This window comes from Gadus morhua, chromosome 6 (genome assembly GCF_902167405.1).
Source record: "Gadus morhua chromosome 6, gadMor3.0, whole genome shotgun sequence".
In the NCBI taxonomy this organism is placed as follows: domain Eukaryota; kingdom Metazoa; phylum Chordata; class Actinopteri; order Gadiformes; family Gadidae; genus Gadus; species Gadus morhua.
Window position 1 is genome coordinate 15,514,852 of NC_044053.1, and position 14,752 is coordinate 15,529,603.

Sequence of the window (14,752 nt, forward strand, 5' to 3'; positions counted from 1 at the left end):
CGTGTATGCACTTGCTTTTGCGTTTGTGTGTGTGTGTGTGTGTGTGTGTGTGTGTGTGTGTGTGTGTGTGTGTGTGTGTATTTATGTGTATCCATTAATAAAGATTACGTTTATATAATTGATCATAGAGGGACTAGTGGCAATATTTAAAAAAAATGATTAAAAATACATGTTTGCGGCATTAAGTACAACACATTGTACCAGGAGGCCTGAGAGACACCATATCTTCAAATATCAAAATAAGAAAAGGCATAAGCCTAACGAAAAATGTAAAATGTTTATCCTTTTTATGAAGAGAAACGATCATAGAAAACCACCAAACCGCTTTACTCTCTTCTGTGTAGTTCACTGGGATGGGGCAGGAGAGAGGGGGAGTCAGGTAACCGGTAACACGTCGTGAGGCTGCCTGTCTCCGAGGCTGCATTCACGCGTACTGCACTATCCATCGTAGGCCTGCTACACAAGATATCTCGGATGTACAGTGGACTCAGATGTGAATATCATGGCTTTTCTATGTGTTGTTTATGCCAGCATATGAACATGTTGCTTTGGAAAACTAAACGAGTACCACTAATGTATTACATAGTATTATCATATTTATATCTTCTATTATGTTCTATGGTAAATTGATAGAGTAAATGTGTGCTAATTGATTTTCAGTTCTGTTTTTTTTTTTTAAATGTGTAGCCTGTTGGCCTGACATAATGGTGCAATTATTACAATCCTGTCCAAAAATTATATTCTTCTTGATGTAGGTGATAAATGTGGTTATTGTATTGTTTAGAGGAAAAATGCTACCACTTTTATACATGTTCCTAACTTTTTTTGCATTTCTGTTTCTGGTACAATTCTGGCTTGACATCCATTTGCTAAATTCTACAAAACCAATAAAGATATTAAAATGACCTGTCACTTTCTCAGAGACACAACTCTCAGAGACATGCACGCATTCGATCGCAACCACACATGGGGTGAGAAAGCTAATATAACACACACGGATACAAATGCGTGTGAATGCGCGTACAAAATCACGCACACGCACATGAACACACAAATGTCATGGCATTATTTCCAGCCGTCCATGTTTCCAGCGGCGGATCACGCTGTTGCGTGTCCATGGGCTTGCGCTGTTTCCGCCTTCTAAACTGGATTGGCCTTCACAGCTTCCGTCGTATCACCAGTGCGCATGATCAAATATTTCGTTACCAGCGTTGGAAGAGGAAGATTTAAAATTGACTGTTCGACTAACTAATTAAACTTTGCAAGAGGGTCAAGCAGAGTACGATGTTCTCTTCGCAATCGAATGACTGGCCGGCAATGTAGCTTGCGGCTACCAGCAAACCAAAGTATGCAGTTAGCTGAAAATGAGTTGATGTTTGTCCGTATTAGGTTGTCAACTACTGCATTACAAGTGAAGTGTGTATTGTAGCGTTGAATTAACATAAATTCGTTGTGTGTGCGCGATGTGACGAGTGGATGATATACATACAGCGTGTATGCAGTATAAGGACGAGTAGAAATGACAACATGCAAGTGATGAGGTTACACATCCGTGCAAAGCGGATGTGTAGGATGCAGCGAGGAGAACACCTTTCTGTTCCTCTTTTGTCCATTTGTCAGGGTTATGCCAGCTTCAGCCCAGGTATGATGACTCACCCTGTTTCCTCTAAAACTGCACATAAACCTAAAGGATGTAGATGTTCAAGGTGGGCATGTTCAGAGATCAAAGGTCGTAGGAATTGACCAAAGGACCCAAGGCGAGCCATTCTATATAGTGTGATGCTGCACCCAGGGTATCTGGATTATTGGAGTTGAGGAATTGCTTTAATTGTTCATGTTTTCCATGACATAAAGATGCTACATAGGCGTGTAAAACATATTCTTCATTCACAGTTTGAAGAAAATGGTGATAAATCTCTGCCTGCCACATTTCATGACCACAGTCCATTGCGATAAGGTATGACACATTCAACACTTCTTATCCACATGAACAAACTATTTGTGAGTTATATGTTACTATGTGAGACATGTGAACCAGTAGACCTTAATAGGGCTTTCTTGGTTTATACATCCAGAAAATAAAGGATAAGTAACCTTGAATAAGGTATGAATAATAATAGGACAACGTAGAGTGGATGGATGTGAATAGAGTGTTTTTGGAGTGTTAGGGAGACTTAATCACCAAAAACTGACCATGTGATTTTCTTATTATTACCCTTTCATATTCACATATTGGAAGTGGTTTCTTAACATTGTCTGATACTTGTTCTTTGGGTCACAAAAATACATTTTTTACATAAATAACAATTTTATGTAATAATTTTATTATTCATTTTTATCACAGTAAATTGATAGAAATTCAAAAGGTTTTTCTCTTTTATGTGATTGGAATTTAGACTGCACTTTATACATAAGTACAAAAGTATAGATCAATCAAATATAATGATATATTAATATTTTCTGGATGTGCGGTAGATTACATCTTTTAAATCTATTTTGATTGATGAAAATAATTTCCTTCCGTACAGCTGTGCGCAGATGGCTATGATGTCACCAATCTTGTTTCTGCTGACCCGGCTGTCCGCAGAAGAGGCTTTAAGCTGGAGTACTTCCTTCGTCCACCAGTACAGGTACAATTATGTCTCACTGTCTCTCAAATGTAGAATAAGATTGATTTCTCCACCCCTCTATATATATATGAGAAATCATCGACATAAAATAAAGTGTCTAATATGCATGGCATGATTGATTTCCCCTCCAAGGTGACGCTGAACTTTGGCTTCCAGGTGGAGCTATGCCGGGTGGATGTCGAGCTGTGGCCTTGGGGCATGGACCTAGGACAGGCCTGCAAGAGGGTGGAGGTCAGCACCTGCCCCGACCCGGTACCTCCACCCTCAGCTCCAAGCCAGGGGCAGACTCAAAAGGGGAGCTCTCAGAAAGCAGGTGTGCGGCACTCTGGTGCAGACCAGACCCCAGCCACCCAACAGCAGGGGGATCGGCGCACTACCTCCCACCCGTCTCACCGATACTCTTGTGGCCGTCTGGCGGAAGAGTGGAGCGAGCAAGCCCTCGATGAATGCCAGGAAAGAAGCCGACCGTACCGGGGTTCCGCTTCGTCCACCGCAACCCATAAACGTCAAGATCATCACCATCATCAACATCATACCAATAATCATCATCACCTCCATCCCCCAGAGCAGGATTTCAAAATGGTGGGTCGCACTGAGCTCAGGGAGGAGACCCGGGTCTGCTTCTCCAATCCGGGGTTCAGGGCCCGGCCCCCCTTCCCGTCCCCGGCCCCCCCGGCGGGCCCCGGGCCCTGCCTGCGGGAGGAGCTGTGGAGCCGGGGGCTGCTGTCGCTGGGCGCGGTCAGGCAGCTCCGCGTGACGCTGCCGTTCGGGGGCTCGGCCTCGGCGCTGGGGCTCAAGGGCCTGGCGGTGTGGGGCCAGCCGGCGCGCTGCTGCCCGGCCGCGGAGGTGGAGCGACTCCGCGGGGCCCAGGAGGCCGGCGAGAGGCCGCCGCCTCGCCCGACGCTCTTCGCCGCCTCGAGCGACGAGACGCCGCCGCCGCTGCCGTTGGCGGCGACATGCAGGTGTGTGCGCTGCTCTGGTTGCGAGCTCTGTCGTCGTGTTGTGCCGTACTGCCTGCTTGTTTTCTTTGACTGCATTGGGGTAAGCACTGAGGGATGGTCACAAATGTTCAATATTTTTTAACTGATTATGGCTTTTAAATGTTTGTTTTTTTATTATTATTCATTCACTGCTCATGTATGAGAGGTGGATTGCTTTTTTTTTAAGTTGATCAAGAAAAAGCGCCCGAAATTGCGTAAAGCACCATAGTTCATCTATCTTCGCTAGAACAGAACAACAATCCATTGACGTGGATATTCATATCATTATGATGTTAATCAACACCATGTTGATGTACACCTCTGGTCTTCTTCTGTCATTTGATCAGAAGAATCCTCGAAAAATGCGAATCCATGCGTTGTGGTTAACTTGGCTCCGCTCTGACCCTCCAGCTCCCCCTCCCTGCCGGAGGAGTTCCTCGACCCCCTGACCCAGGAGTTCATGACCCTGCCGCTGCTGCTCCCCAGCGGGGTGTCTGTGGACCACACCACCTTAGAGGAGTTCCAGAAGAGGGAGGCCACCTGGGGGAGACCCCCTAACGACCCCTTCACCGGGGTGCCCTTCACGGCAACGTCAAAGCCTCTCCCCAATCCTCACCTGAAAGGTCGCATTGATCGCTTCCTCCTCCAGACGGGGGCTGCCTCGAGGGAAGGCGCACTGGGCAGACAGGGGGAGGGGGTGGAGCCTCAGGCCTCGAGACTTTTACCTGCTCAGGTAGATGGAAAGTCTCATGACGGTCCTGGTCGGGAAGAGACACTCGACCTCGGTACAGACAACTCCATTGATGCTGGAAGGCATGGTAACGGGAAGAGACTGTTGCAGATCACGGACAATGTATCTGATGAAGGAAAGGCTGAGCATGAAAAAGATGCTTTGAACGCTCAGACTAAATGGTCATCAGACGGTGCTTGTGTGTCCCTGGCTGTTCGTAAAGATAACCACATGGCTTTCAGTGACAAACTTCCAGCACCTTCGTCATCATCACCGCTGAATATGTCAGTCAGGTCTGAATTGGAGCCAAAACCAAAAAGAAAGAGAACCGATAGCAATTCCAGTGAGTTGGACTAAAACAAATGATGTATCTATCAATCTAGTATTCCTTAATCTAGTATACCGTAATGGTTGAGTGACAGAACTCAACTGTAAAATGTTTGACTATAATTCTTCTTTCTTTCTTTCTTAGTCTGACTGTGCCTTTTATTTTTTTCCCTTGCATCCCACAGCTCCCAGCAGCTGCTCCCATGAGGAACGTCTGTCCTCCAGTCTGGATGAGGCCCTACTAACTGTGCTGCAGGGCCGACCTTCCTTCGCCTCCAAGCCCACCACACACACTTTGCAGAGACCCCACCCTGCCGACGAAGTGCCACCCGATTCCTCCAAGCACACCCACGGAACAGCTACTGCAGCACCTGTGTTAACCGGTAAGCACCCATGTGATTAGTGCGGGCTGCATACTTTTGTGACGAGGTAAGGATAAAATGACCTGATTGTGGCAATCAAACAAACAACCTCGCCAAACTTCTGTCTGGAAATTAGGCGAGGTTATGTGCAGAAATATCAAGATAGATATTTTCAAGTTGACTGCCTACTTTAATGTGCTTGTCTATGCTAGCAAAGTGTAGTCCAATATTGTTTTAAGTCCAAACATTTAGTCTTGTCAAGTGGCCAAGGGACATTGAGTCTTTTCAAGGGACTTGCATCTAGTCGAATAATCTATGATAATAATCTAATAGCTAAAATGTATGATGTACAAAAACGTGAAAGAATTAGGTTGTGAAATGCAGAGGACTTGGTTCATTACTTGTCTGGTGTTCATTTAGTGTTCCTGTCTTTGCCCCACCACTGTATTGTTCGATTTTTTTTATTTTGAATCAGGATGACAGCAATGTGTTTACATTACACAACATAGGCCGGCCTTTGATAACATTTATTATTTCTTCCCCTTTTAAAGATATATTGGCTACCTTTTTAAAAACCAATTCCATCAGTACCTTAACCTTTAATATAAGGTAATTTAAAGGGACTACGTGTGGGATTTTGACATGTATGAATCTCTTTTAATAGCAATGACATGAACAGGTTGTACAGACTTCCCAGACTCTTTTCAATGAGTAGAACATCCAGTGGGCGGATTTCTATTATACCTGAACAGGGACGGTTTTGCCGGGAAAATGGAAGGAAGTGACGTCCAGGGGCAATGACGTCCAATAACGGCAAAATCATTACTTCATGATTGTTAATGTACCAGCCAACAAAGCTCGCACTACAGAGCTCTCAATTCACAAGCTCAAGCAGGCTGCCATTCAATTGGCCACTTAGCCACTTAGCCAATGCTCGCCAAAGGGGCCAGTAATGAGAAGGACTTTCAGTTTCTTACACATTGTACCTATAAAGAGCTAATTATGGTTCCACGTTGATGCAACGCAAGGAGCCCGCAGACACTTTGATGCAGTCGAGAACCTGTTTTGGCTCTGCATCGTGCTAAGGTCAGCGGACCAATCACAGCCCTTGCTGCTGCGTCGCCTCGACAGAAGGTTACAAATCTTGGGAGGCGCACGTCAGGCCCTTGTGGTTGACGCAAGGAGGGTCCGCAAGGATGTAATGGGTCTGTAAACACCCTTGTGTTGTGTCGGCGTGGAACCATAATCAGCCCTTTACTCTCTCCAGTCCATGCTATGCTGCTCCTAGTGTTTACTGTTTGAATGAAATCTCCTCCCCTACAACATCTGCATTACTGCTTCACCTCTGTCCCTGTTCCCAGATGAGAAGCAGTGTTCAGCTTGTTCCGGATCCCTCTCCCTATACTCCTCTTCCTCGCTGGCCGTCTACCGCCTCTCCTGCGGTCACCTGTTGTGCCGCACCTGTCTGCAAGGGAGATGTAGACCACCGAACCCTGCCAACGCATCAGCCAATCCCAGTATGGTATCGTGCCCCACATGCCGACGCCCCACCCCCAGCGGCGAGATAACACGTGTGCACCACTGACGCATCAGACCACGCGTCGCGCCGAAGGACGGACACCGCCGTCCGCGTTGGTTGGCGAGGCTGATCAGAACCTCCTGAGGTCGGAGATACAAAAGGACGGATAAACCGCTCTGCACTGGAGGCCTTGTTGGAATCACTTTTTTTTGTGCAATGCTGGTCCGAGTGACGTCTGGACTGTTGCATTTATGGTGCTATTTAACAGGGTTGGGGGTTGATTTAAAGGCACGTGTTACGGCAATTGACCCCCTGTTTGATTTATTAAAAGCCTTTGAATGAGACCACCATCCATTCTGGAAACTAAATTTAGTTTCCAATGTATTCTTGACGCTAGTCGATGCCAGGCTAAATTTGTATCAATTAATGCAATGCATAAATTCTTTGATGGCTTTTTTGACCACGTGTATCTATCTTTTTTCCTCTTCCTGTCAATGTTCCCTATGACGGTCTATTGAAAGAAAATCGTACATGTGTGACAACTCCAACCAGAACAAAAGCAAGGCGCTAAGAATATAATTCTGTCACATGAAAGAAAAATCGTAGTCACCTCCCCACCCTCCCCTTGTTGCCACACCGAGAGTGCATTTGTGAGCCGGGTTTGCAGCCTTGTGTTGGCCAGTGCTGACAAAGAGCTGAAAAAGTGTTAAGATGGAACAAATGTCAGTGACGACGAGCGCCAGGAGAAATGAATGAAAACCAGAGGGAGTTTGTGTGGTTACAAGGTTGCTGTAAGGGGGCTTCACTGAAGTCTGACCCCAGCGACATTGGTTTAGATGACCTTGTGCTTTGTATATTGTTTATCACACCGGTTTCTCTTTTTTCTCCGAAGATGTGTCTTTTCTCAGAGGCAGTGTGGACTTAAAATGGATCAACGGTTCGAAGCAGACTGCAATATCATTACAAATAAATAAACCTAAGTCTAAGATATAATTGTAGAATAAGGTTATTTTTCTGCAACTGCTTTATATTAGGTCTGAATCGCTTTTTGTCTGAATAGACCTTTCGAGGCCCCTATTTTGTCTTTCCTCACTGATTTCATTCTCTCCATTGTCAACCTAAAATAACCTTATTTCGGGGTCAGGTCATAGTTACATTAGAATAGCATGATGGGGACCATAGAAGTGGACAAGCATTTCTTAGCCTTGGCGCTCACAAACAGTACACAAGTTCTTTGTGTTGGTTTCCATGACGACATTAACCAAGGTCATGATCCTATATCCGTTTGATAAGTGTGAAAACGGAAAACAAAACACATTGCGCACATGCATAGATGCCCACCTTTTGCTCAAAATATAGTGGAGCTGGAAAAACAGCCTTGCTTTCGACCCCAATTCCGAATATTTAACGTTGAGGAGGAACACAAAGACTAAGGTTTGATTTGTATTTATTCAAAGCATCAAGCGTGAATGTTGAGGTCCCAATTAGAGGATTGCATCTCACGTATTGAAAGTGTTTATTGTTCTCATCAACCATCTCCACGTTAATTGTCCGAGTAAAAGTTAATCAGGAGAGGACACGCAAAAGCATGCAATAAGGACGGATAAATTGCTGATTCTCATATTTTGCCAGTTTTCTCATTAGTTTGAAATTAAGCTTATAAATTTGGTTCAGTGATTGTTGTCACGATTTTGTATATTACAGAGGCTGTCACGCATGCCAGCCTGAAATTACTATCTGGCGCTAAATACCCATTAGAACCACAGAACCTTACTTCTTTCTGAGTATGACCAACGTTAAGTACGTTTAATTAAAACCCTAATTTGATGCAATCTGACAGCTACTTTCATAAGTCCAGTGAGGGGTCCCTGTAGTGTACTATTGTTAGCCTAATTAGCTTGAATAATTCATGTTTTGCTGTTGGATCCTATGTATTTAATTCTAAATGCAGAGCTCTCTCTCTCTCTCTCTCTCTCTCTCTCTCTCTCTCTCTCTCTCTCTCTCTCTCTCTCTCTCTCTCTCTCTCTCTCTCTCTCTCTCTCATATACATTTGTCCAAAAAAATCGAATATCAGTTTGGATATAAATCCCAAAATGTGATTCCTCTTCTTTTTTATATGGGTAGGCTATCGATGTTGTGAGTATGGTGATGATTCTCAAAACAAGCAAGGTCTCTCTCTCTCTCTCTCTGTCTGTCTGTCTGTCTGTCTGTCTGTCTGTCTGTCTGTCTGTCTGTCTGTCTGTCTGTCTGTCTGTCTGTCTGTCTCTCTTAATCCTCATTCAGACATCCACACAAACACATCCAAACAACAACATTGTGTGTGTGTGTGTGTGTGTGTGTGTGTGTGTGTGTGTGTGTGTGTGTGTGTGTGTGTGTGTGTGTGTGTGTGTGTGTGTGTGTGTGTGTGTGTGTGTGTGTGTGTGTGTGTGTGTGTGTTTGTGTGTGGCCTCGTTCAACAGCGCGTATGGCCAAGGGAACAAAATGACAGTGACGTCAGATGCAAGTGTCGACCATCTCATATAAGTAAGGGGACTCGGGGCTCAAGTCACACATCAGTCGCACAGACAGACAGAAGAGATACACGTGCGTGGCCTTAACATAACATCCTACACAGCGATGCCTTCCTCCGTCTTTCCGCTGTGCGTCCTGGGACTGCTGGCGCTGTCCTCGGCGTGCTACATCCAGAACTGTCCCCGCGGCGGGAAACGCGCTCTGGCGGACGGAGAGCTGCGACAGGTGGGCGGAACTTCCAAATCTTCTCTGGAGCTTTTATTGATTGTTTAGTCGAGTTGAATGTTGTTGTTTTTTTGTTTATTTTTAATATTTGTTTACTCTTCTTTTAAATGCGTGGAACGCTTTGAATACTAATGGGGTTATGGGGCTAATTAAAAACAAATAAACTACAAATAATGTTGATGGCTTAAAACTATGGATACCGTAAAAGAATCGGACACATATTGTTCTCTGAACTCGACTTGTGTCTGACGCGTTCCACCTTCCCTCCCCCAGTGCATGCCATGCGGACCCGGGGACAGGGGTCGCTGCTTCGGCCCCAACATCTGCTGCGGTCAGGAGTTCGGCTGCCTGCTGGGCTCCCCGGGCATCGCTCAGTGTGTGGAGGAGAACTACCTGCTGACCCCCTGCCAGGCGGGAGGGAATCCCTGCGGCTCTAAAGGAGGACGGTGCGCTGCTTCGGGTCTCTGCTGTAACGCAGGTAGAGATAGATGGCTTTGTATCTACAAGGTTAATGGCACTCATTGGAAACTGAAAGTTGCTTTTGTTTCAAACTGGCTTTAAGCCTCTGTTCTATAGCTTAACATTTCAAAGTCTGAATAAAAGTGTCTCGCTGAAGTGAAATTAATGACGGTAGGTCTTCTATAATAAGCCTATATTTAATATATAGGCTACTGTTAATGACTCCTTTGGTGGTTGTGGTGTTGATGTCGATGACGATGACGAGGATGACAATGATGAGAATGGTTAGGCTTATTATTATTATTGTTATTATTTGGCTTATTATTATTATTATTATTATTATTATTATTATTATTATTATTATTATTATTATTATTATTATTATGTAACATTTGATCCATGTTCTTTGGCAGAGAGCTGTGCAGTGTCCTCTGAGTGTCTTGAGGAGCTGCAGCCAGCAGAGCCTCATGGCTCAACGGGGAATGGGAACTCGCCTGCGGAACTGCTGCTGCGCTTGCTGCACGTAGCCACCAGAGGGCAGACTGAGTACTAATGATGCGTCACCACCTCCTTTTACTCTAGCCTTGGTTTCACAGTTGCTACAAAGCCGTAGCACACCTGTTACACTGACTAACAACAGACCACATACGACCTTAAGTGTTTTTGTGAATACTGCCTTATAGCCTACTGTTACTACATCCATTCAGAGCCCTCGCCTCTAGCACTGTGGTATATAGTTGTTTGAATACCAAATTGGGTTTATTAGATGTAAAATATATATGCCTAGTGTCAAACTCCAGGGAATCAGGAATCAAGATGAGATGTTATTTAATTCGTTCCTGAATTATAACTGTACATATATATGCACATACTGTAAACTATCTTTTTTGTTTTATTTCGGAAGCTACTAATAAAACGAATGTATTAACATTGATCTGAGCCTCTTTAGATTTCTGGACAACACGCTGGCAATCGATCTTCTACTGTGTGTGTGTGTGTGTGTGTGTGTGTGTGTGTGTGTGTGTGTGTGTGTGTGTGTGTGTGTGTGTGTGTGTGTGTGTGTGTGTGTGTGTGTGTGTGTGTGTGCGTGCGTGTGTAAGTGTGTGCGTGTGTGCGTGTTGCTTTTCCCACGTTTTTCCTTTCAATATATAACACTCAATGCTTGCGTCGTGCGATATCGGTGGGAATTTTATGAACAAGTCAGCCTTTAATACTTTGATCAATTGGGACTCTGTCCGGCTTGTGTTGACTTGCTCCGTCTTTATTGTAAAAGACCAACCGTAACCCTCTCTGCATAGCTTGTTGTTTCCCGTCTTGCGGGCAACCAATCTGGTGGGTGCCAGATCAGTTAGAAGTGTTGACAAGGAAGTGCTGTGTTTTAGACAGGTAGGTCTACATAGCAGGACACCCCCGATTTGTTTCGCCCATCCCTGAAGGCAGAGCAAGTTGATCACGTGATTTATTATAAATGGTGGTTTCGTTTTATCTTGATTTAGAAAAAAACATGTGCTTTGGTGTCAAAGAAAGCATGTAAACAAGGGTCTCACTATAGAGGTCAATTGGGGGAACATTATAGGCATTATAACTTGACATTAACATCTTTGTCAACATATTGATAGAGATGATTAACAAAACCACATTTATGTTGGTATACCATTACATTTTTCATCATTCAAATTGTATGAAAATGACCCAACTATGTATTTTTACAAAATGACATATTCTGCATCTCTGCCGTTGGGATCTCCATCCAAACCGTTCCCATCATAGATATGAGGTCATATATGATTTATCTATTATCTATACAAAAAAGGCATGCTTCAACAAAAAACTATACATATTAACAGATAACAATCTTTATATCCATCTACATTCTCCAACTGGTTCTACTATGTGAGTGCATCTTCTTCACACATTCTTTCAAACATATAGAAACGTCACGATTCAAAAACCCACATTGATATTTTGAGCCAAATCAAATTATTCATAAAGCAGCTACAGGTCAGATGTTCAACTAACCTAAGCACATTGCGCATGTGATGTCACGCATCTCTTGCTGGGCTTCCTTAAGTGCCCGCATCGTCCTCACACAGTTGATGTTGGTTTTCAGGGTGGTCCATTGGTTTGGGCCCGCCCACATCACATCCATCATAGCATGATACGTCCCAAACTATACCCTCAGATCCAACAATGGACGACATCGCCTCCGCTCTGTAGAGATAATTCACAGTGCGGGCCATTCTCATGATTTGAACGTCGATGGGATACACTCCGTAACCATCTCCCTTCTTATCTTGAAGATACATCTGAAACTCCATCTCTTCGGCAAAACAGTTAATGACTTGACGAGTGCACTTTGGTGTTGAAGCTGTTATGCTGAATCTAGAACACATTTTGTTGAGATCAGGATAGGCCTATACATAGTCTGCACTCTGTCCAGTTGTTGCATCGGTTGTTGTTGTTGTTGTTTTAAGGAATTTATTAATATTTACATGAAGTTTGAGGTTAGCACACAACTGCTGGAGTCAAATCATAGAGCACATCTACAGTTTTCGATCCCTTTGTTATTTAATTTGCATGTAGAAATTCTAAGAAAATAAGATGATCTGAGCCATTAATGAAGGAATTAGCATTATCTATCAATTAAGTAATTTTGTGTTACACTGAGTGCAGTTTTAATTCTAAACGTGGCCGTTAAGTCCAGTCTATTCAAACACGTGCCTTCCATTGCTTAATACAATAAAAGCAGCTATAATTGAGAGGTTGTGTTTACTTAAAGCAGGAAGGTGGAATCAAGGATAGCGTGCGTTAGTTTAAGCAGCTGTAGGCCTACTTGTTTGAGCATGTTTTTCAATAGAAAAGCGTGTGTAGTGTGTGTGTGTGTGTGTGTGTGTGTGTGTGTGTGTGTGTGTGTGTGTGTGTGTGTGTGTGTGTGTGTGTGTGTGTGTGTGTGTGTGTGTGTGTGTGTGTGTGTGTGTGAGCGAGAAAGTGAGCACATGCCTGTGGCTAGCCGTGAGTGTGTGTGTGCAGCTATATAAGTGATGATGAAGCTCTCCTTGTACTTTCTCCATCAACATGGATCTAAAAGCTGTGTTTTTCTTCATCTGCCTGGCTGCTCTGTGTCTCACTTCCACTGAGGGTAAGCATGCGTTAAAAAAAGGTGGATACCTCTTTTTCTTAAGTTGTTTTAAAGTTAATTCAAAGTTGAACTTGAATGACGCAGTACATTTTTCCAATTTCCATCAGATTTCCAAGAATTTAGGAAATGGGTATTTAATGAACCTAACTCTATAATGTTAATATGTATATTTATTTGGATATTGTAGTCTGATGCTTCGGGTAAAAGTCTGTTTATTGATGCTTCTGCTTCAGATAAAGTTTATAAAAAGATTAACCCTGACGTAAACATAAACACCCTAAATCACCATGGTTACAGCTTAGCCTGAGGCCCTATTTTCTGTCATACTTTAAGATTTAATTTTGGATTTAATTTCACAAAAACACAACCGTAAGTTCTCTAATGTCTTCATTGTACTTTATGTCTTGGAATTTTTGTCTTCCAAAAAAATCCAAAAAGTGCTATCATGTATACTACAGTGTATTAAAATGCACTTAAATGACTTCTTAATACAGCGGGCATCCCAAAATGCTGTCTCCAGACAGCAAAGAAAATCTCAGCTCACATGCTGTCCAAGGTGGTGAAATGGGAAGTTCAGCAAAACAACGGTGTATGTTTCATCCAAGCCCTTGTGTAAGTCGTCTTCCAATAAGTTTGACGAAGAGAGAGATCATTTTGTAGTCTGTATAGTTGTTCATTTTGCATTATCACACAGACAGACAATACAGCGAAGCATCTGTTCCACAGAGTTGTCATTCTTCTGTGGGTTATTCATAGTTCACGTAGCCTGGTTAATGACACTGATGATGTATTGTATGAATACCTATTCCAGAACTGTATTCTGGTCTTACAATAGCTACATTTAATTTGCCCTGTACATTCACAGGTTGTATATTAGAGGTCGCAAGAAGCCTGTATGTGCAGATCTGGGGATCAAGAGATTGCTCAAGAGAAGGCTGAGAGTTGGATCAAACCGTGCTGTCTGAATCCTTCTGGATTCCATTTCCATACATATGGTTGTTCAACTGTATGAGCTGTATCATGTCTTATATACGTCTTTGCCATGTAGTCTTACATGGGCCTACGCCTTAAAACGTAGCGCTTTTGTGTTTCTTTTGTGTAGCCTACGTTCGTGATTGCATTTGTTTTTGTACTCTCTCGCTCTAGGTTTCTGCATACATATCTGTTTCTAATAAAATAGTTTGTGCCCAGGGCTGGATTGATTTATTATGACTGGCTTGGGCCTCCTCATGGCGCAGCATGTTTGGGATTACTGCCGCGGTTACGCTGGCTCCACGCTCCATTGGCTGCTGTTAAGACCTGCATTTCCCCTAGGTGATGAATTAGTGGTTATTCTATCCTATGCTTGTAGGTGTTCGTCTCTCTGCTTTGTCTATAGACCATCTGTGGTTTCATGGCTTGTCTGTTGGCATGCATGCATGAAAAATTAGTCACAAAACAGGACAAATGGGTTCGGAGCAGAGAAACTGTAGAACCTGCCACACTCCACCTATAAGGGCTTCCACTGGGCTCCTCCAACAACCTGGACACAGGTCTATGTTATATATATATATATTTATAAATATATATCTACACACACCAGAAAGTTTATTTGGTGATTTGCAAATGTGGTACAGGCAGAGCACGTGTTACCTGCTCACATGTCAGAGCTCTCCCTGAGTGTGTGTGGCTTTGGCTGGTTTAAACATAATCACATAAACACTGGTTTATCTTGTGTGCCTTGAGTATTTTTACTCTGGGCTTGTTGCTTAAATCAACCACACACCATTCAGGGGACCCCCCCGGCTGAAGCCTACAGAAATAAATGACAAACTCAATGACAAACTCAGATATGCAAACTAAAATAAACTCAAATAAAATCAATCCCCCA

At 43.5% G+C, this 14,752-nt stretch overlaps 2 protein-coding genes across 5 annotated transcripts; both read left to right on the forward strand.

The window, feature by feature from the left end:
* The first annotated feature begins 1,137 nt into the window (after nucleotides 1-1,137).
* On the forward strand, nucleotides 1,138-7,541 carry ubox5 (U-box domain containing 5). Of its 4 annotated transcripts, none has more exons than XM_030358071.1 (7): nucleotides 1,138-1,346; nucleotides 1,894-1,957; nucleotides 2,529-2,630; nucleotides 2,763-3,592; nucleotides 4,022-4,683; nucleotides 4,853-5,050; nucleotides 6,391-7,541. In XM_030358071.1, exons 2-7 carry the CDS (start codon nucleotides 1,904-1,906, stop codon nucleotides 6,612-6,614), a joined length of 2,070 nt encoding a protein of 689 aa, XP_030213931.1. In that variant the 5' UTR covers nucleotides 1,138-1,346; nucleotides 1,894-1,903; the 3' UTR covers nucleotides 6,615-7,541. The 4 variants fall into 4 exon arrangements, with proteins under 4 accessions (XP_030213931.1, XP_030213933.1, XP_030213932.1 ...); XM_030358073.1 differs by having other exon boundaries at nucleotides 2,787-3,592; XM_030358072.1 differs by lacking the exon at nucleotides 1,138-1,346 and adding an exon at nucleotides 1,354-1,642.
* A 1,544-nt stretch (nucleotides 7,542-9,085) lies between these two features.
* On the forward strand, nucleotides 9,086-10,677 carry avp (arginine vasopressin). Its single transcript, XM_030358075.1, has 3 exons — nucleotides 9,086-9,284; nucleotides 9,558-9,762; nucleotides 10,157-10,677. Exons 1-3 carry the CDS (start codon nucleotides 9,165-9,167, stop codon nucleotides 10,294-10,296), a joined length of 465 nt encoding a protein of 154 aa, XP_030213935.1. The 5' UTR covers nucleotides 9,086-9,164; the 3' UTR covers nucleotides 10,297-10,677.
* The last annotated feature ends 4,075 nt before the right edge of the window (nucleotides 10,678-14,752 follow it).

What these genes read in the sequence shown, in the direction of transcription:
- ubox5 (XM_030358071.1), top strand. Translation starts at nt 1,904, where the DNA reads ATGGTGATAAATCTCTGCCTGCCACATTTCATGACCACAGTCCATTGC. An exon ending in TCCTTCGTCCACCAGTACAG is followed by an intron (nt 2,631 to 2,762) that starts GTACAATTATGT and finishes TTCCCCTCCAAG; the next exon opens with GTGACGCTGAACTTTGGCTT. An exon ending in TGCAGCACCTGTGTTAACCG is followed by an intron (nt 5,051 to 6,390) that starts GTAAGCACCCAT and finishes CCCTGTTCCCAG; the next exon opens with ATGAGAAGCAGTGTTCAGCT.
- avp (XM_030358075.1), top strand. Translation starts at nt 9,165, where the DNA reads ATGCCTTCCTCCGTCTTTCCGCTGTGCGTCCTGGGACTGCTGGCGCTG. An exon ending in CGGACGGAGAGCTGCGACAG is followed by an intron (nt 9,285 to 9,557) that starts GTGGGCGGAACT and finishes TCCCTCCCCCAG; the next exon opens with TGCATGCCATGCGGACCCGG. An exon ending in GGGTCTCTGCTGTAACGCAG is followed by an intron (nt 9,763 to 10,156) that starts GTAGAGATAGAT and finishes GTTCTTTGGCAG; the next exon opens with AGAGCTGTGCAGTGTCCTCT.